Source organism: Myotis yumanensis, unplaced genomic scaffold (assembly GCF_028538775.1).
Source record: "Myotis yumanensis isolate MYYU_CA2020_CCGP unplaced genomic scaffold, mMyoYum1.0.hap1 SCAF_2, whole genome shotgun sequence".
In the NCBI taxonomy this organism is placed as follows: Eukaryota; Metazoa; Chordata; class Mammalia; order Chiroptera; family Vespertilionidae; genus Myotis; species Myotis yumanensis.
Window position 1 is genome coordinate 47,049,181 of NW_027223753.1, and position 21,721 is coordinate 47,070,901.

The window sequence follows — 21,721 nt, forward strand, 5'->3', positions numbered from 1 at the left end:
CATTCGTCTCCTTGTTGATGTTAATCCTCGCCCGAGGATAGTTTTTCATTGATTTTTAGAGGGAGTGAAAGGGTGGGAGAGAGACCAAGAGAAAGAAAGAAACATCCATGTGAGAGAGACACATAGATTGGTTGCCTTCCCCATGCTCCCCAGCCAGGGCCAGGGATTGAATCAAACCCAGGACCCTTTAGTCGGAGGGCTGATGCTCTATCCACTTAGCCAAACCCCTAGGGCAAGCCATTTGTATTTTAAGAGGATTTTGCATCTCTGCCCCATTGGCTTCTTGCTGGTGCATATGATTTGCTTTAGCCAATGGAATGTGAGAAGAAGTGAAGTGTGTCACTTTGGAGCAGAAGCCTAGAAGTTTCAGGAGCCAGAATGTGGACGCCAATCTCATTCTGCAATGAGCCTGGCAGTCTCATGGGACTTTTCTTTCAACCTGGATCCTAAAGTGAAGACATGGAGTCTGGGATGCAGCCAGTCCACAATGCAAAAATCAACCTTTGCTTTTATAAGCCACTGAGATTTGGTAGCACAGCATATTGTAGCCCAAGCTGACTGATCGAAATGGGCCTCGTGTATGTCATCCAGTTATAGCTTTGATTCTTCATCAAGCACTATTAGGCTCTAGGGATGCAAAGATGAGTAAGACCCAGTTTTTACCCCTTACTTCCTCAGTCTCCTGGAGGGGACGGACATATCCTATCTAATAAAAGAGAAACATGGTAATTAGCTGTACGGCCGCTACCCTTCCCATTGGCTAATCAGTGAGATATGCAAATTAACTGCCAGCCAAGATGGCAGCTGGCAGCCAGGCAGCTTGAAGCAAACAAGGAGGCTTCCTTGCTTCAGTGACGGAGGAAGCCAAGCTTCCCCGCCTGCGCTGCCGGCCTCTGAGCTTGCAGTTTGAACCATTGTAACAAATATAGAAGCTAAACAAAACCCCAGAAACTGGCTTTAGTCAGCCAGGCTTCAGCCAGCAAGACCGCAACATTGTTTCGAATACAGAAGGTAAACAAAGGCCAGAAACATGCTTTCAGCAGCCGAGCCTCAGAGAGAAAGCCAGCTCTCAGCTCCAGTGACAGGCATAGAAGGTAAATAAATGCCAGAATTAAAAAAAAAAAGAAAAAAAGGAGAGGTTTGGAGCTTCAGTCGCCCGCCAGCCTGAAAACAGCCCTCAGCCCCTCACCCAGACTGGCCAGTCACCCTGAAGCAACAAGATGGCAGCTAATTTGCAAACTGAAGGCAGGCGGCAGCAGGCAAGGCTGTCTGCGGTCTGGGACCCAGATCTGTGACCCTTCCAGGCGGGGGGCAGTGCTTGAGGCTATCCCCGGTCCCAGGACCCAGATCTGTGACCCTGCCAGATGCGGGGGGGGGGGGGGGGGGGGGGGGGCACTGTGGGAAGCTGTCCATAGTCCAGGACTCGGATCTGTGACCCTGCCAGGCGGGGGGCAGTGCTTGAGGCTGTCCGTGGTCCCAGGACCCAGATCTGTGACCCTGCCAGACTGGGGGCACTGTGGGAAGCTGTCCGCAGTCCAGGACTCGGATCTGTGACCCTGCCGGGCGGGGGTCAGTGCTTGAGGCTGTCCACGGGACCAAGAGATGGATCTGTGACCCTGCCAGGCAGGGGGCAGCGCTTGAGGCCGTGCACGGTCCTGGGACTTGGATCCGTGACCCTTCACAGCGGGGAGGCAGCCATCAGTGCCCAGGAGTGACTGCGCAAGATCCGCCTCCTGGCCCAGAAGGTGCAGGATCGCAGGGACAGCCACCGTGGTGGGCCAGACTGACGTCCTCCTGGCCGCACCACGGGGGTTTGTGGATCTGCAAAGCCAGAGGCCTCCAGTGTGCACATACCCCCCTGGTGTGCGAACATCCCCCAGCACACTGTCATCCTCCCACGCCTGCAACAGTTGCAAACCAAGGCGTGCACAAGTTCCCCCCGCCTCTCCACTGCACTTCCATCAACCCGGCATGCCTAACACTCCCACAGGATGTGCACACATCCCCTCTGATGCACTCACATCCTTTGGAGAGTGTCTGGGTGTTCTGGGTGCTGAGGGTGGGCGCCTGTGAGATGACAGTGAGAGGGCGGAGTGGTGATGCCCTGTTCCCACGGAGGCCAGTGCAGCTACGAGATCACCTCTAGGGGGTTAATGCAGGTGCTGAGGCAGGAGCAGGTACAGACAGACACACCTGGTGGGCGCGGGCGGCCCTCTCTGAGGTGCTTTCGGTCAGCGTTCAAGATCAAGAGCCCAGAGGCAGAGAGGAATTCCGTCCTCTCAGTGAAACAGTGGGATAGTCGGGGCGACTGTAGAGGAGGAATGTGCACTTTGGGTGTCAGCACCCATGAGTGAAGGCTGCCCTGACTGAGCCTTGCTTGCTTGGGGCCTAGAGCACTCCTGCCGGGCAACGGGTGACAGGAGGTGCTTCTCCGAATTAATGAGAGAAAATGTTGATTCTCCTGCTGCCCACGAAGGTGGAAAGTGAAGTGGGGAGACATGTGGGGAATGAGCAAGGTTCCCTGTCTGGGGGTTCCAAATCTGCTGTTGGTTTCTTTCGCCACTGACTAGAGATATACAGGGTGTCCCCCCAAAATGTATACACACTTTGAATACCTACTAATTCCAATGGTTTTAAGCATAAGAAAGGAACAACAATGGAGCTGTTATCTGTTAAAAGTGTGGGCACAAACAGATAGTTGGACATTCCCTGAGGGATCTCAGATTGGAGAGGGTGAAGGCCAGACTGAGGAGCCCCTTCTCCCTCCCTACCCCAGTGCACGAATTTCGTGCACCGGGCTACTAGTGATTACATAACTCTACACATAACCGTTGGAGTTATTCACTGACTTATGCCTGAGAGGACACAGAGGGAGTCGCTCTTGGCTGACCAGGTAGAGACCAAAGAAGAGCTTAGTGATGCAGGAAAGGGAACCCAAGAGGAGGAAAAGGTATGTGTGTTAGGTGAGGCAGGCCTGGGAGTTGAAGATAAGATTGAGTTGTATTTGGAAGTTGTGTGGACCTGGTCTTAACTGCTCCCAGTCCAGCCCAGTCTCTATGCCAGAAAGTGATTCATCAGGTTCACACGATAACATTGTAATTGTACTAGAGTCTGGACTAGGATGTGGAAGTTCAACAATAGGGAATGGTTGGAACAGGAGTGAAAAAGAGTCAAATGCCTCCAGGGGAGAAGTCAGGAACCTAAATGACTGAAATGGAGGCAAGTGTGAGGCAGTAGGGAGGGGCAAGGGCTATGAAGAACTATTTCTAACCTGGGAGTCACTGCTCAGCTCTGGATGACTGTTAGCACCTCAGGAATGCTGCCCAATCATTCAATTTGTGAACAGAAACCAGATATGTTTTCTTGATGAAATCTTCTGTTTAAATGTTTGCAATTTAAATTTCAATAAAATGGCACAGGCCAAACAGCATATCCATTTGGGGGCTTCTGCATTAGAGACATAGGAGGTAGGGATGCGGGTTTTTGTGGCTAGATAGGTAGCTATGAATTAAGGAGGTAGGCGTTGTAAGGGCAAAGAATCTGAAGGGGATGATTTTTTTAGCTTTGACAACAACAATGACAAAATGCATAGTTATATTCTCTGCTTTATCAGAGAATACCACCTATTCAAAGAAATCACCTGAGTTTTTTACTCCAGAGTTCAATTGAGTGGGGTTTTTCCCATATTTATTTCAGCCAGTTAGTACATAAACATCCAATACTAAATAAAATGCAGGCAATAGGCCAGCATTGCACAACAGCTACAGATGATGAACCTCAGGCTCAGTGAAATTAAGTTATTATTTTACCCAGTAAGTGGTAGAATGAAGACTTCAACTCCAATGCTTACTTATGATTAGTCAGCTGTTCTGCCTCATTCTGACTCTCGCTACCCAAAGACTTAGAACAGTGATGGCGAACCTTTTGAGCTCGGCGTGTCAGCATTTTGAAAAACCCTAACTTAACTCTGGTGCCATGTCACATATAGAAAGTTTTTGATATTTGCAACCATAGTAAAACAAAGACTTATATTTTTGATATTTATTTTATATATTTAAATATCATTTAACAAAGAAAAATCAACCAAAAAAATGAGTTCGCGTGTCACCTCTGACACACGTGTCATAGGTTCGCCATCACTGACTTAGAGGGACCACAATTAAGGGCCCTGAAATCAAGGCACCTTTGACCTTGGGCAGAACTTGCAGGAATGGGGGTGGAGAGTCCTGCCACTTGGAGGTGACTAGGACATGAGCAGTACTGAGACTCCCCTGTGGTCAGCTTTCCTCCTAGCCAGGATCCTAGGTCAGTTTCTTTAACAAGCCTAGAAGGCCTTCATGAAAGACTAGATCTCATATTCCATCAGGAGTTGACAACTTGCACTTCCCCAGTCTAGGGCCATGCATCTGGGAAAAGGTAATATTTCCTGACAAGGAAGAATCAGGGAAAGAAAAATGAATTGCCCATATTTGGATACGTCAGGGAGGAAACCAGCCACTCCCTCTCCTCACAATCATGGTCTTCCACATACAAGGGAACACTCTAGATCCACTGACTATGTCACATGCATCAATCATCCTGGGTACACTGACCATCTCAGACTACTCTGGACATATTGACCATCAGGATATTCTACCCAGGGCACATTGATCATATGCACCTACCACAATGAGGAATTCTATCAGTGCAATAAGGTCAGGGAGAATGGGCTGCAGGCTAAAATTGCTTGGAGACCTGAATGAATCATCTTGTATATTTTATCTGTATAAAAATCTTTGCTGTGTTTTTTTCATATGCAGCCAATAAAAAAGCCCAATTATCTAGTGCTCATATGAAAATCTTATCTAACAATTTGTGTATCAGCATTTATCAATTGAGGCTATAGAGTGAGAGCTCTTTGAAGATAATGACAGATGCCTACCATAAACTGAATTTTTCTACATATCTTCCAATAACCATACACGTCAAGGACAACAAATAAAATCACAATGAACTCACCACACAACACAATTATATCTACCATATAACCAGGAAATAGAATACTGCACACTCCCATTTCATATGAGTGGGGTAGAAAACACCTGAAATCAGTAGCACCAGCTATCACACCCATGGGAAGTGGAGAGTTAAGAAGGAACATTTTGGCAAAAGGTAAGTGCAATGGTGTCCCAGAGAGTCCACACTAAATAGAGAAATACTGAGAACAGTCATGCTGGATTAGAGCACTGGTTAATGGGGAATTGGAAAAGGAGAGCTTGAAAATACATGAATTTAAACGTGTAAGTATTGAGAGCACATAGCTTTTGTAAGTGAGCAAGGGAACTAGGTAGGAGGGACATATTTTGGAGACTTGGTGATGAAGAGGAAAAAATAAAGAAGTTGGTGGAAATTAAGGTTCCTGCAGAAATTACTTTCATGAAATCTAGACATACTAAACTCTCCCTAGCCCTTCCCACCCATTAAAGATGCTATTCATCAAAAAAATTGCATTTCACTGTACCAACTGAAGAGAGCAGTCTTGAACTAAGAAAATAGTAAGACACCCGAATTCTTGAACCACATCGGTAGAAACACCTGGTCCAGGAAAATCCAAGTCTTGGGAATAAACAGAAAAAGGAAGTAAACTCCACACAGAGTTACTCTAAAAAGGAAATAAATTGAGAATCAAAATTCTTCAGCTAATGAAAACGCTCAAGACCCAGTCTTAAAGCGGAAGATGCTGTAGCACAACACTCCAGCACAAACAAATGTTGTTAGACAAGCAATAACAGATATGAAAAAGCACCACAAATCATAAATTCACAAATTCAGAAGAGAAGTGGGCACAAAACAAAAATACATGAAATAAGAATTGATTGAATATAGAAAAAAAGTGAAGGAAAAGAGAATGATCTCAAAATTAGGACTAAAAAGATGCACAAAAAAGTAAAAGTTTTTAAAAATATACAAAATAAACATGGAAAAGTGAAATGAAAATTTCCAAGAGACTAAAACAAAATAGGAAAAAGCAAAAAGCTCAGAAAGAAAATAATAGCTATAGAAGACAGAGAAGATCTAACACACTTATAACTGAATTCTCTAAAGAAGAAAAACAAAATAATACATCAAAACCAAGATTAAAAGCTATAATCCACTAAAAACGTACAATAAATAAATAAATCCTGAATCTACATATTGAAAGAATACACAGTGGAATTATGAAATTGACTCAGTAAAGTCAACTTTAGGACATTCTACTATGTCCAAGAAAACTCCTGTAAACCTGCCGGCAAAAAGACCAAGTAATTCGATATACGAATCAAAAAGCGAAGCAACGTTTTCATCATGGAAGGAAATTCTGAATCAAGAATTTTATATCCAGCCAAGCTGACCTTCAATTATCAAACAAATGTGGCAAAAAAAAAAAAAATGTTTATAGTTGCTGACTCTGGGAGAAGGGCACCAGAGGCAGTATTCCTTTAGCTTTCCTGTAGATGGGAAAAATTTCTAAATACTACATTGGGGAAATTTTTTAAAATTTAAACAAGTATTGGATATTTATAGCTCTCTTATTTCCTCCCTCTCCCCAGCTCCTGACAACAACTAATTTACTTTATGTCTATAGGTTTATCTATTCTGGACTTTTTCAGTATAGAAATTTCTTTTATAAATCAAATCATACAAGTGGCCTTTTGTGACTGGCTTTTTCACTTAGCACAATATTTTTAGGTGTATCCATGTTTTAGCATGGATTAGTACTTTCTTCCTTTTTATTGCCAAATAATATTCTGTTGTATGGATGTACCACATTTTGTCCATTCATCAATGGACATGGGTTATTTCCACTTTTTGGCTATCATGAATAATGCTGCTATGAATATTTGTGTACACACTTTTATGTGGACATATGTTTTTAATTCTTTGGGATATCTATATAAAAGTCAAATGACTAGATCATATGGCAACTGTTTAACTTTTTAAGGAACATCCAAACTGTTTCCAAAAGTGACTGTACCATTTTCCATACCTACAAGCAATGAATGTGGGTTTCAATTTCTTCACATCCTTGACAATACTTGCTTTTGTGTCCTTTTGATTCTAGCCATCTTTCTGTGTGTGAAGTGGCATCTCATTTTGATTTACATTTCCCTAATGATATTGAACATATTTTCATATTTCATTATTGGCTATTTGTATATCTTCTTTGGAGAAATGCCTATTTAGATCTTTTACCCATTTTATAACTGGGTTATTTGTTTTCATCATTGACTTGTAAAAATTCTTAATTTTTTTTTGAGATTTGCTGTTTGTTTTTATTTATTTGTTACTCTTAAAAAAGCTCAGTTTTGACTGGACTCATACTTAGAGGTAGAAGCTCTCAAAGAGGACAGCCTACGTCTCTTGGCAATTTGTTCCTGGCATTCTTCTTTGACCTCATACATTCTCTTAGCTAAAAGTTTAGCATATTTTGTGGTATTTTCCTTGTTTTTCTTAGTACCTTGTTTCTTCAGCATAATATGCTGGGTTTTGTGTTGCACAACACATGGAGTAACAAGATGCTGAATCTTGTGTGCTTTCATCCTAGGCTTCTTACCTTCTTTGTTTAGGGGCTTTCTCAAAACATATTGGCAGACATCATCTTCTTTAGAGAGATTGAAAAGTTTGCAAATTCTGCTAGCTCTTTGGGCCCCAGGCAAAAAGGCATAGTAGTATCAGTGAGACCAGGAATATCCCCCCTCCTTTTTTTTTTTACTATGACCAAGCTGAGAACACTGAGATTGGCATCCACAATGCAAACCTCAAACAGATTTGTGCTTTCTTTCTCCAGCCCTCCTTGGTCTATAATAGGATTGCCCCTTACTTAGTAGCAGATGGACATGGCCATGGGTCAAGACACTCTGCTTCATGAGGGAACCTCATTTGTCATTCCCACCACTAATTCGAACCACACAAGCCTCCATTCTTCTCCCAGAGCATCAGCAGCAACTTCTATGGCCCTATGCTTCTCATAAAAGATACTAAGTTTGTATTCATTGACCACTTCAAGGAGTTTCTGGCAGCCAGTGGCTAGGAAAGAGATGTTCAGCTTAATCCTGAAGCAGCCAACTGCCTCTGAGGTGCCACAAAAAAGAGAAGAGTTCTTTATATATATACTCTTATCAGATATAAGATTTTCAATATTTTCTCCCATTATGTGGGTTGTTTTTCACTTTTTTTGATAGTGTTCTTGGAAGCACAAAAGTTTTAATTGTGATGAAGTCCAGTTTACCTATTTTTTTATTTATTGTGTTTTTTTGTGTCATATTTAAGAAACAATTACATAAGTCATAGTCGCACAGATTTGTCCATATATTTTTTTCTAAGAAGGTTATAGTTCTCACATTTAAGGCTTTGGTCTATTTTGAGTTAATTTTTATATATGATGTGAGATAGCTCGGCAGGGGGTCCAACAATTCTTTTGCATGTGGCAATATAGTCTTCTCAGCACCATGTGTAGGAATTGTCTTGGTACTTTTGTTGAAAATCAACTAACCATAGATATATGGTTTTATTTCTGGAGTCTCAAGTCTACCTCATTGATCTATATGTCCAGCCTTATGCCAGTAGCTTTGCTATACATTTTGAAATAGAAAATGTGGGTTCTTCAACCTTATTCTTCTCTTTTAATAATGTTTTGGCTTTCTCTGGCCTGTTGCTCAATGGATGGAAGGGTCAGGGTTTTGATTCCCGGTCAAGGACCTATACCTTGGTTGTAGGCTTGATCCCTGGCCCATGGGGCATGTGCAGGAGGCAACCAATCGATGTGTTTCTCTCACATCAAAATTTCTCTCTCTCCTCTCCTCCTGCCTCTCCTCCACTATCTCTAAAAACAAACAAACAAACAAACAAACAAAAAACAATGGAAAAAATATCCTTGCATGACGATGAAAAATAAGAAGGTTTTGGCTCTTCTGGGTCCCTTGCATTCCTAGAAGAATTTTAGGATCAGTGTCTCCTTGTCAATTTCTACAAAAAAGATAGGTGGGATTTTGATAGGGATTGTGTTTAATCTGTGGATCCATTTGTGAAGTATTATTTTCATATTATCATGTCTGATTCTGGGTCTTCCCTTCCTGTTAACCCAGAGGTTTTCCCTGCTTCTTCTTCAGTCCCAGGACTCATTTTGCTGCTCTTGCTTTCCACCAACACACTGGAATGTCTGAGAGACTGTCTACCGGCAACTTCCAAGGATGCTAGTTCAGAGACAGGCCTCTGAGCCCCTCACTCCAGGACCTTCCCAAATCTGTATCCTCACCACTTTATCTCAGTCTCTCTGCTCCCCATCACCCATGGTAGTGTCCAAGGGTAGGGAAAATGACAAGTGGGCAATCCCTCTGTCTGCAAATCCTCTGCTTTTCTTATTTATTATGTTTCTTCAAAGGCTTTGTATATACCAGGATTCATTCTCATTCCAAAGGTTTTAGACTTTTGAAAACCAAAGCCAGGAGAAGACTCTCAAAACCCTCTATATTTGTTTTTTCTCTTCCTTCTCTCACTGTGGCAATGAGCACAAAAGAGACAAGCTGGATGAACTAGAGGATTGTAGCAAGGGAGGAATTTGCCTAATATTTCAAAATATTTTCTTGTGATATTTTTTACCCATATTTGTATTGATGTAGAAGAAAGATCTGGAAAGGTATATATCAAACAGTTAATAGTGACTGCTTCTGGGGAAGGCCATGAAAAGTGGGGAGCTGCAACTTGCCATATGCCTGGAGGGAGACAGAACTTGACATCTGTGAACCCCATTGATGACTTCACATACTCCAAACCAGAGGCTCTGAAAAAGCGACATGCACAAGAGGTATTCCTCTTTCCATTCTGTGCTTATTGATACGTTTTTTAAAATATATACACATGTTTTTATTGATTTTTAGAGAGAGAGGAAGAGAGAGGGATAGAAACATCAGTGATGAGAGAGAGTCATCCATTGGCTGCCTCCTGCACACCCCCCACTGGGGATCCAGCCCACAACCTGGACATGTGCCCTGACCGGAAATCAAACCGGGACCTCCTGGTTCATAGGTTGATGCTCAACCACTGAGTCACACCAGCCAGACTGCTTGTTGATTATTTACAAGGAGAGTGGGTATCCCCTGTCTTTCACCTTCTTCTGACTGGGGATATGATTAATAAGTAATGAATTCATCAAATGAGTTTCTGATCTATATTTAATTTCTAATTGGAATATTCAGTGCATGCCCTCCATCTCCCCCCCCCAAAGAAAAAAACATATTTTATCTCCATTGTTTCAGACACCTCCTGTGTTGAATTTTGTTTTTGTCACCAAACCTATGAGGAGTAGTAAAGTAAACTGATATATTCTCTCCTTCACCATTCTTGACCATCTCTTGATTTTGGTCTAAACAGGGAGGGGAAGGAGGGGGGAAAGCAAAGGGTCAGGACCCAGTAGAACATGTAGTCCCAGAACAACGTTCCTGCCAAGACAGTGCAAGGGAAGCAGATCTATGTATCTGGAGCAAGGTCACATTTGTTTCATGATATACAGGCTTCTGTTCTTGGCCTGGGATGCTTCAGTGACATGGAAATAAAATCATAGTGACTATGTTCATGGCTGGGAGGGATCGCTGTCTTGATAAAAGACACGAAATTTCAAAAGACCTTGAGTCTAGGTCAAAACAACAAAATGAAACTTAATGGAAATGAATGCCAAGTCTTACATTTAGGTTTTAAAAATTCAGTTCCAGACGTATAGCATAGGAGGAACATGGCTCATAACAAGTATTATGAAAAACACTCTGAGATTTTAGATGACACTATACTAATCCAACCTAATGTTAAAAAATCCTCCATCACCCCCCTCCAAAACAACAACAAAAAACGGCAACTAATATAATCTTAGCTCCTATAATAGAAATGTAGTATTGTGTTTAGATTAATGGAGGCATCATATCATGTCACTGTACTCAGCTTTGGAAATATTTCCAGATTTGTTAATGAAAAATATGCACAATATGCAGCCTATGATACCATTTATGGAAAAAGAAGTGTGTGTGTGTAATTTTATAAATGTAATCTCACTTTTCATCTTTAAACCCTCCCTCTGAGACAGATATTAATTTCCCAGTTTTACAGGGGAGAAAACGAAGTCACAGAAGGCCAGTAACTTGCCCAGAAGTGATCAAGTCTGAGCCTTTAATCAGTCTTCTCTGCTGCTCCTAAGCTCCAGATATTACAGGGAAGACAGGGGAGGCAGATTCTGAAAAGGTTCCTTTGAGGGGGATGCCTGGACCATGTTGGGCTGCACATGAAGTTCCAGGTCAGAAAACATTCTGAGGCAGAGACCGTTTCTTCTCCTGGGTATCACTTTGGTTACAGCTTCTGTCTGGTGACCCCAACCCCTGGATTGTAACTCCTCCTTTTGCCCTTCTACTGTTGCTATTCTCTGGACTAACTCATCATCACCACTTCCCTGCAATAAAGTCTCTTTGTTCTGATTTAAATTGAAGACAGAGCACATATATGTTTCTTGAGAACCCCCTCTTCGCCAAATCTGCCACTGACTGCAGGGAATCCTGTGATTTAAGCCAAGTGTCAGATGCAAGAATGGGGAGCCTTAGTCTGTGAAGGAAAGACAGATGTTTAAGCATATATTTTCAATACAATATGAAAAGAGCTATGACAGAGCTATGTGTAAGGTTTTGTAGGAGCACAAGATCAAAGTCCATTGGCCCAGCAAGAGCAATGGCCGTCTCCTATATCTTCCATCTGTCCTCTGGAGGCCAGTGAATGATAAATCATTGTGTCTAGACCTTTGAGAGCATGGATGCAATACCTTCATGTTACAAAGGAGGATATGTAGGCTGCGTTTCCTCAAGGCTGACTTTGCCCACCCCTGTTTGCATCATCCCTCTCTGCCCCATAACAAGGATAAGAATCTGTAGGATAATAATTCCAAATATTCATTTACTCGTTGTATAACTTTGTGTAGTTACTTAGCCTCTCTCAGCCCCAGTTTATCCATTAGTAAACGGATCAGTAATGGCTGCCATCATTTACCATTGGCTCCCATTTCACTCAGAGGGAAGTTACAGCCCAGCAGTAGCCTACCAAGCTCTCCTCAATTCCTCGCCGTGGCAACTCCCAACCTCTTTTTCTGCAGCAGACCTCCTCGCTCCCTCTATTCCACCCACTCCTGTCCCCCTGCTGTTCCTCAACCCTACCAGGCTCTCTCCCAAGCTCCCAAGGTGGGCCTTTAATGCAAGGGGTACTTCTGCCTGAAACCCTCTTCCCTGCAGAGCTGACTTGCTGGTTTATTTCTCTTCCTACAAGACTTTGCTCAAATTTTCCCTCTCAACCAGGTTGAACATGACCACCCTATTTAAAACTTCAACCAGCCCCAGGGCCTCCCCACCAGCATTCCTAGTTCCCTCACCCTGCTGTACTTTTTCTTTTATTCATAGCACTTACATCTTCTGTCAAACTTCACAGCCTACTTACTTTACCTATTGTTCACTGTCTGCCCCCCTGCGCCCTAGAGGAGTGTGGGCTCCATAGAACAGGAATCTGTATCTGATTCATTCCTCATGGATCCCAAGAGTCTACAATAGTTCCTGACACACAGTAGGTACTTAGTTGATGCTCATAGGTTGTTGTCAATAAATAAGTCATGTCTGAGCCCTGGTATCTCAGTTGGTTAGAGTGTTGTCCCAATATACCACGGTTTCAGGTTTGATTCTCAATCAGGGCACATATGAGAATCAACCAATGACTGCATAAGTGGAACAACAAATCCATCTCTCTCTCTCCCTCCCTACCTCCCTCCCTCCCTTTTTCTTTCTCTCTAAAATCAAGAAATAACATTTAAAAATTAAGTAATGCCTGTAAAGTTCTTAGCACAGTGCACAGCATCAGGTATTATAAAAACCCCAGCTCACACTTATTCATTGCCAGGTGCTGTTCTGAGTGTTTACACACAACTCATTAAGTTTTCACAACAGTCGTAGGAAGTGGGTGCTTATTATTCCGATTTACAGATGAGAAATTCGGCACAGAGATGTTAATGCAACTCTCTAATGTCCCCGTGCCAGTAGACTTTAGTCAGGAACAGCGAGGCAACAGGGTTTGTGCTTTTAATAGCTATGCCATACTGCCTCTCTCAGTAAACATTTTTAAAAAATATTTTCAGGTCAATTTAAAAATGAATCAACATTTTTGAAGGTCTGAATTAGTACTATAACAAGGCACATTATAATAACATTATAATGCATGCAGTAGGCACACAAAGGCCATACTGGACTTTCTACCTCTTCTTTTCATCTTCCCTTCACACTCCATCTTTGCACCTGCCACCTGCCCTGACAAATCTGCATCGCAGGAGAGAGATTCAATCCACCCCCATCAGCCCCACCAGCTGACTTCAGGCACAGATGTGGCAGAAAGTGAGGTCCAGGGGTTTTGTTCCCTTTAAAGTTCTGAGATTTTAAGAGTCAGTGCATCATTTTATTAATAAAACATTTGCAAAGTAGTATATTGGATTATTGCCAACTGGGCGCTTTCACACGTGCTTTCATTGGAATCTCCCTGCATTCCAGGGTAATTGGAAATGCCCTGTTGTGAACAAGAAGGCAAATATTATTATCCCCAATTTACAGAGGAGGAAAGGGAAGCTCAGCTAATTAGGTACCTTTGTGTGAGGACATTAAAATGGCGAGGAAACGAGGCTCAATCCAGGATTTTGTTACCAAGCCTGGTATTCTTTTCACTTCACTCAGTGAGAGAGAGGCACGAGGTTTAGTTTCAGCACCATAGGTGCTCAAAAAAGGTTCCTATGATTTTAATTCCCAATATGATTTTTGCCTTTGAATGATTTTCCCCTTTTTATGCCTATCTTCCCATGTAGTGGGCCTTTTGCAGAACCCCAGTTTCTGTGAGGAGTGTTCATTCGGCACGATGCTTCTTCTCTCTATGAGACTCTGGGTATAACCCCACATATGGTTGGTTGGGGTTATTCTTTGGCTGGTGGGGGCCTGTACTAGCTAGTCCCTGAAGGTGATTTCAAATTATTCCACCCTCCTTGTATGTATATGTCACTCACCCTTCCAAGAGGTGAAGCCTGTGACTTCTCCCTTGAACAGCTGAGCCTGTGTCCGAGTTGATCAATAGAATGTGCAGGAAGTACTTCTGGGGACTTGAGCCCAGGCATCTGGGAACTTTTGAGCCGAGGCTTAAAGAAGCCTGGCAGTTTCACCTCTCTGGGGGTGACGACCTTCCTACAACGACATGCCTCTTACTAAGATCTCCTTCATCCCTCTCCAGAAGAGAAGAGGAAACACAAGAAGAAGCGCCTGGTGCAGAGCCCCAGTTCCTGCTTCATGGATGTGAAGTGCCCAGGATGCTATAAATTCACCGCCCTCCTTAGCCATGCACAAATGCTGGTTTCGTGTTGGCCGTTCCCCTGTGCCCTGGCAGCTGATAGGAGGACAAGCAAGGCTTACAGGAGGAGGCTCTTTCAGCAGCATGAGACGAGTGGGGAACTGTCCCAATAAACACATTTTGCAAAACAACGAAAAAGGAAGCCTAGCAGTTTCAGCTTTTTTCCTTTTGGAACCCAGCCACCATGCTGTGAGGAAGTCCAAGCAACCATGTGGGGAAGAACCAAGGCTCTTGGCTGAGCTCCCGCCTGATGCCAGCACCATCTTGTGGGCTATGTAACAGAGGCATCTTAGAAGTGGATCTTCAAGCCCTGAGCAGCCCTGCTCACCTCAATCAGAGCAGAAACAGGCTGTCCCCTCTGAGCGCGGCCTAAACTGCAAAATCATTTGCCAACGAATGATTGCTGTTTTAAGCCATTAGGTTTGGGGATGGTTTATTATGCAGTAATAGGTCATTGAAACAGACCTCTCAGAAGCCCTGAACGCATTTTCTGCAAGCAGTTTCCCCTCCTCTCACACCAGACACAACCGCTGACAACGTGGTTGGGAGGCTTTCTGTAGGTACTGCTCGTTACCTTGAGCACATCATAATCTTGTCAACTTGGAGACCTTCAGATGGAAAAAGCAGTTTAAAGTGCTTCCTGCACTAATAACAGTCCTATCGGCATTGCCAATGGGGTCATGCAAAACACTGGGCGGCACTCAAGGTGACTTTAGGTGGTACAGCTTTGCTTATGTTCCGGAACTCTCTGTAAGGGAGGGGAGGTAACAGGAGGAGGCATAATAAGAGACACAGGCATAAGAGGAGACACAAAAAGTAATCATGAAGTTTGAAGGGTGTGACTTCCACCTAAAATCGATATATTCCCATTTCTCTCTCTTTAGAAACATACATACATACACACACACACAATTATTTGTTGCAAAAGAAGATGCCATTGTTTATCTGCCATTGTCTCAATAGATACAGTATTATAATAAGCTACTGTTTATTGAATCTATTCAATGCTTTACATGTAATAGTTAAACTTAGCACAACCCTGTGAGGTAGGAACTATTTATCATCTCTATTTTGCAGATGGGGAAACTGAGGCTTAGAGAAGTTAGGTAAGCTGGGGAAGATCACACAGTTAGCAAGTGGCAGAGCCAGGATTCACTAAGCTTTGTGTAGCTGGAAAGTCTAGGTTTTTTTCTATTAGCCCTCCCCGCCCCCCGCCCCCCCCCCCCCCCGCCCTCCCCTCCACACGCACACACAGAAGAATCTTGTATCTCATTGACTTTGAGGACTGCCAGTTTTATATTTCTGGACCTAGCTTCACAAGCACAATGAAGTGAATGAAATTCAAGGTTTATTATTTTTTTTCCTTTCTGTTTTCCCCCTATGCCCAGTGAGCCAGATGTACAAATAAGTGGGCTTGTTTTGCATTTTTGACATTTGAAAAGAAATTCCATGTTGCCGGTACTCATGAATGTGCCTCAGGGGCACTTGGGTGTTTCTGCTTGGGTGGAAGGTCTCTCAGGCCGCATTCTTTTCCCATGGACTGCAGAGACTCCCCGCTGGATCTGCCTGGAGCAAGCCGTGTCTGTGGGAGTCAGAGACTTCTGGCCTTGTTTAGCTCCAGGCTGGACAAGTGCCACGAAATCACATGATGTTTGGACAGAAAGGGCAAACCAAAGAATGTTTCTTTCATCCTTCCCTGACCAGTGAAGTCTAAGCAGTGAGCAAGTGGGCCCCTCCCAGGAGCTGTTCTGATGCACTGGATGTACCAGGACAGTGGAAGAAAAGATGGGTGTCTAAGCCAGGCCCACTGGGGATACTAACACTTAGCAGTATTCCAAAACCAGTTAGCGAGAGTCAGGACATACAGGGAAGAATGGTGGGACCCTGGAAGGAAACATCTGTGTCATCTTGATAAACCCCCTCCATTAATGGGACTGGAGGTGATGGTGGAGATTAAAGTAGGAAGTCAGGAGGGGGAGGGACAGAACCAATATTTCACAGATGGTTTGGATAACCAGGACTAGGTTCTAGGTGCCCTAAGCCCAGGACCAGGTAAGAAGTCCGAAGAGCAGAGAGAAACCCTTGTCTAGGGTATAAGTTGGTGGTATATAGCTGCTATTCCTGAGTAACTTTGTTATTTAGGTTATTTCTTCTAAGGGCCTATTTTTCAGACTTTAGTCTGGATGCCTTGGTGTAGAAGAAAACTCAGCCTATTGCTGACAGAGAGAGAGAGAGGACACCTCTCAATGTCCACCCTCTTTTTTTTTAAAAAAAAAAATTTTTATTGATTTTAGAGAGGAAGGGGGTGGGAGAGAGAGATAGAAACATCAAGTTGCATGTACCCTTGACTGGAATGGAACCCACGACCCCTCAGTCCACAGGCCAAAGCTCTAGCCACTGAGCCAAATCAGCTAGGGCTAGAGGCTCTCCACTTTCATCTGCCTCCATTGGTGATTTTAATTTTGATCATCTGGTGAAGTTATTGTTTGACGTTACAATACAAAAATGGCAATTTCACGATTCAAACTAACATATCACCTTTATTACTGTGTAACCTGACCCCCTGACACTATGTCTCTTCCATTAATTAAGCATAGATATTAATCATTTCTCTCTCATGAATATCATTGGGAGAGTTAAATAAGGTAATGTATGTAACATCTGGCCCATGAAAAGCAGACCATAAAAATAAGCTATTATTATTATTGTAACCAGGCAGTATTAAAGGAACCTTGGTTTTGATCTTCCTCTCAGACTCTCCCAATTACAAGCAAAACCAGGACAGAGACACAATGGTGGGAGTGGAGGCAAATGGGAAACGCCTCCCGCCCCACAGGTGTGCTATGAAGTTTAAGGGCATGTGTGTAAAAGTGCCCGGCCAGCGTGGCTCTGTGGTTGAGCGTGGACCTATGAACCAGGAGGTCACCGGTTGGACTCCCAGTCAGGGCCCATGCCTAGGCACATGCTGGAGGCAGCCGAACAATGATTCTCTCTGTCATCATGGATGCTTCTCTCTTTCTCTCCCTCTCCCTTCCTCTCTGAAATCAATAACAAAATAAAATAAAGTGCCCGGACCTAGAATAGGTTCTCAAAAAATCATGACTGATTCATAACCTGTTGTATGAGGAAAACAGAAATATCTGCCAGACTTAAGAATCTAACATAAGGTGGGATCATTCTCAGGCCGTAGCGAGGCATGAAAAAAATAGAGCCAGGACTTGAGAATCGGCACCATTGACCAGTTGTGTGACTCTGGGCAGACTAGAGACACTCTCGGAGCTTCCATTTTTTCGTTTTGGGGACAAAATCACAGCCCTTGGGGTTTTTCTGTTAATTAATGATGCGTAGCAGTACTTGGGTTCTCCAGGGACTCTTCCTGAAGGAAGGACGAGTGGCTACAGCCTCCCCTGTAAGGCGGCCAGGCTCCAAGTGCTTCCCAGCCTAGCGCATCCCAGTAGCGCCCACGCCCAGGCCGGCCGCACCCCGCAGGCGCCGCCCCAGCAGCTGTCCCCCCTCCTCCATCCTCCTCCCCCCCAGCCCCCCTGCCCCCCCCCGCGGCCCCCCCCTCCCCCCCGCCCCGGCAGCAAGCTCCTCCCCCGGCCGCCGTGTCTGCCCGGGAGACGCCGGCACCTGGCAGACGCGCGGCGGCGGGGGCGGCAGGAGGCGACCCTCGGGCGCGGCGGGGAGGCGCGTGGGCGCACAGATGGGAGCAACTGAGCAGGGCGGCAAGAAGAGCCGGCGGCTGTTTTCCTCTCTGCGGCCGTGGAAGGCTACCCGGCGGCTCTGGAGGACGCGCTCGGCTCCCAAGGCGGCGCAGGGTGAGTGTGGGCGCGGCCGGGGGACCTGTTACTACGCGCGGCCGGCGCCGGCCACCCAGGGCCGCAACTCGGGCCGAGTTCTCCCACCCCGGACCTGCGGGCGGGGGGCGGCGGGGCCAGGAGGTCCGGCCGGGGATCCTGCACCCCGACCCTCGGCCGCGGGAACGAGACCAGTCCCCGAGCTCACCCGGGGCCGGTGGACCAAACGCAGGGTCCAGTCTCGGCACGGTCCCCTCTCCCTCGCCACCCCTCCGTCGGCCCCATAGGCGTCTCCCGTTGGCTCCGGTGTTTGCAGCTTCTTGCCCGCAAAAGTCGCTGGCTGTGTATTTGGCGCTGGATGGAAGGCATCAGGGTGCTTCGGGGACACATCTTAGGTTTGCATCCGCCGCCCCGCCTCCTCCCGCCCAGCACCTGGCAGACACCTGCATTGCAGTGCCCGTTGGGGGTATGAATCTGGACTCAATGCTACCTTCAAGGTCCTTCCCCATTCGACCCTCCCGTTTCCGACCTGTCTCGTGTGACTCCTTGTTATCTCCTAAGCTCTGGCCATGATAAACTATTTCCCAAACACATTCCACCCTGTTCTCACCAGGGCCTTAACTCCCATTTATTCAGTCACTGATTTCACTCCATTCATTCGTTCTACAATTTTTATCTTGCCCCCCTGTGTGCCAGGGCCTGAGTGAGCCAGAGAGGCAAGGCCCCAGCTCATGGAACTACTTTTCCAGGGGGAAAGGGACACGGCACATATAAAGCAGATCAAAACCTCCCAGTCAGCTGGGAGAGGAGGAAAGGAAATGGCAGGTGGATGGGGAAGGGCTCTCTTTCTCTGAGGCAGTGGAAGTGGAGACCTGAAGTCTTACTAGGAGCTACTCCAGCTTGGAGCGCGGGAGAGCAGTCCGGCCAGAGGGAATAACTAGTGGAAAGGTTCCTGTGTGCCCAGGGACTGCAAGGGAAGCCGGGCCTGGATCAGGGTCTGGGTAGGCCATGATGAGGTGTTTGGAAGCCATTGAAGTATTCTCTGCAGGGACATGACATGAGCTGCTGGCTCACTCACTGCCTCCTTTCTATCTGCAATAGCCTGTTCCTACCCACCTGTCAAGACTAACCCGTGAAGCCTTTCCTGGGGTTCCTGCCACCTGTAACCCCTCTTTTTTCATCTCATCACCCATCCGGCATGTGTTGCTGTTCATCTGGTGTTATAGATTCCACGTGACAGTTTCCCATCGGTTTCATCTCTGCATTCCTCCTTAGGCTAAGCGAGGGTTTGGAACTTCGTAGATACCTGTTTGCGTGCGTGTGTTTGCCTGTGTGTCCTATCTTGTCCTTTTCATCTGTTTCCATCATCTCAGGATTCTTCTTCGGAGACACCCACATGCCTTGATTTCTAAAATGGCCGATCTGAACCGGGGCAGAGGCTAGATTGCTCCCGAGCCCTGTGGATGCTGTAGTTGTCACCCTCTCACCCCTCGGGCTGTTTTGAGGATAAATTGAATTAATGAGTCAATAAATGTGAAGTGCTGACATGTAGTAAGCATTCTACAAATAAATTTGACAAAGAGCAGCAATGATTATCTTTCAGATATTTATTGCATTAGAAACAAGCTTTTCTGTTGTTGGTAGTTGGGGGTGGGGGTGGGGGCTTGGCATTGTCCTCTGGTGGCTTTCACAGGATGTGTGATTACTTTCGTTGATATACCAATTAAGCTCCTTCCCCACTGGCATCCAGAACTGTTGCTGAAACTTAGGGCTGAAGGCTAACCACCTGTTTCTTTCGCTTGCCTGAGTAGTTGAATAGATTGGGAATTGCAACAAGTATTCCTTGAGTGATAATCACATTCCTAGTGTTATTCCAGGTGTGTGAGTATTTTCAGAAGAGGACTAAATGGATATTGCCACTGTGCTAAATTAAGTTACAGTAAGTTTCCTAGTTTTATAAATTTTTAAAAAAATATTTTTCATTGATTTTAGAGAGGAAGGGAAAGAGAGAGAGAGAGAGAGAGAGAGAGAGAGAGAGAGAGAGAAACATCAATGATGTGAGAGAATCATTGATCGGCTGCCTCCTGATCCCAATAGGGATTGAGCCCACAACCTGGGCATGTGCCCTAGACAGAAATCAAACATGGGACCCTTCAGTCTACAAGCCGATGCTCTATCCACTAAGCCAAACCAACTAGAGCAGTTTTATAATTTTTTTAGGAGAAAATGGACAAGTTTCCATTTATTTTATTTTTTATTTTTTAAAATATATTTTTTTATTGATTTCAGAGAGGAAGGGAGAGGGAGAGATAGAAACATCAATGATGAGAGAGAATCACTGATGGGCTGCCTCCTGCACACCCGCTACCGGGGATCGAGCCTGCAACCCAGACATGTACCTTTGACTGGAATTGAATCTGGGACCCTTCAGTCTGTAGGCAGGCGTTCTATCCACTGAGCCAAACGAACCAGGGCCTAGATTTATAAATTTTAAAGCCTGTTCTATACTGTATATGCAGCCAACCTCTCCTCTCTCCCTGTGTTCCTCTCCTAGAGTTTGCCCATTGCTGTGCTATACCTCTCTTTCCTGCGTAAGGATCTTGGCTGTTCACTACATTTCCCTACGTCCCCATCCCTTGTACAGCCTGAAGATGAGGTCATTATAATGTCTATCGCATAAGATACGTTACAGTTTACAGAATAGGTCAACCACAAAATCGTGTTTAGATCTTGACAACACCCCAGGAGGGAGGGAAGATGATTTATTTTTCCCATTTACAGATGAGGAAGATGAAACAAAAGATAGAATAACATGCAGGAGGTTATGTGACTGGTGAGTGGCAGGCTCAGGCATGGGTACCCATATGGCACCCTTTCTGCCACATCTCCAATATCTATACTCATGGAAGGGAGAAGTACAATTAATAAATATCACCCAGCTGGTGTGGTTCAGTGGTTGAGCATCGACCTATGAACCAGGAGGTCACAGTTCAATTCCCAGTCAGGGCACATGCCCAGGTTGTGGTCTCAGTCCCTAGTGTGGGGCGTGCGGGAGGCAGCCAATCAATGATTCTCTCTCATCATTGATGTTTTTCTCTTTCTCTCCCTCTCCCTTCCTCTCTGACAACAGTAAAAATATATTTTTTAAAAATTAATAAAAATCATGCAATGAAGGAAATCCACATTCCAATTTCATTTGATTTTTTAAAAAGGTAGCCTGAATTTATCATGAGGATGTCACCATCACTTTGGGCATCTAGATAAAATCACATTCTTTAGCATCAGACAGACTATGCTTTGAATCTGCAACTAATAAGTGACATATTAATAAGCTGTGTGATCTTGGGAAGGGTACTAAATCTTTCTAAATCTAAAACTCCTTTATATATCACCTGTAAATGAAGGGTGCTAATGCCTATGTCATCATGTTACTGTGATGATTGAATGAGTTTATGTATATAAAATGCCTTGTTCATAGTGGCTCACAAGGCGGTGGTTATTTTTATTAA

General features: G+C 44.7%; 1 protein-coding gene and 1 pseudogene across 1 annotated transcript in view; one reads left to right on the forward strand and one right to left on the reverse strand.

Annotated features, from left to right (window-relative positions):
- Positions 1-7,319: 7,319 nt before the first annotated feature.
- Positions 7,320-8,170, reverse strand: LOC139002406 (small ribosomal subunit protein eS6-like; annotated as a pseudogene).
- Positions 8,171-18,053: 9,883 nt separating this feature from the next.
- The window catches only part of DNAJC6 (DnaJ heat shock protein family (Hsp40) member C6), a 122,105-nt gene continuing 118,437 nt past the window's right edge, over positions 18,054-21,721 (forward strand). Inside the window, exon 1 of the mRNA XM_070405292.1 lies at positions 18,054-18,233. Within this exon, the coding sequence (XP_070261393.1) occupies positions 18,119-18,233 (115 nt within the window). The 5' untranslated portion in view covers positions 18,054-18,118. The remainder of the gene's footprint in view (positions 18,234-21,721) is intronic.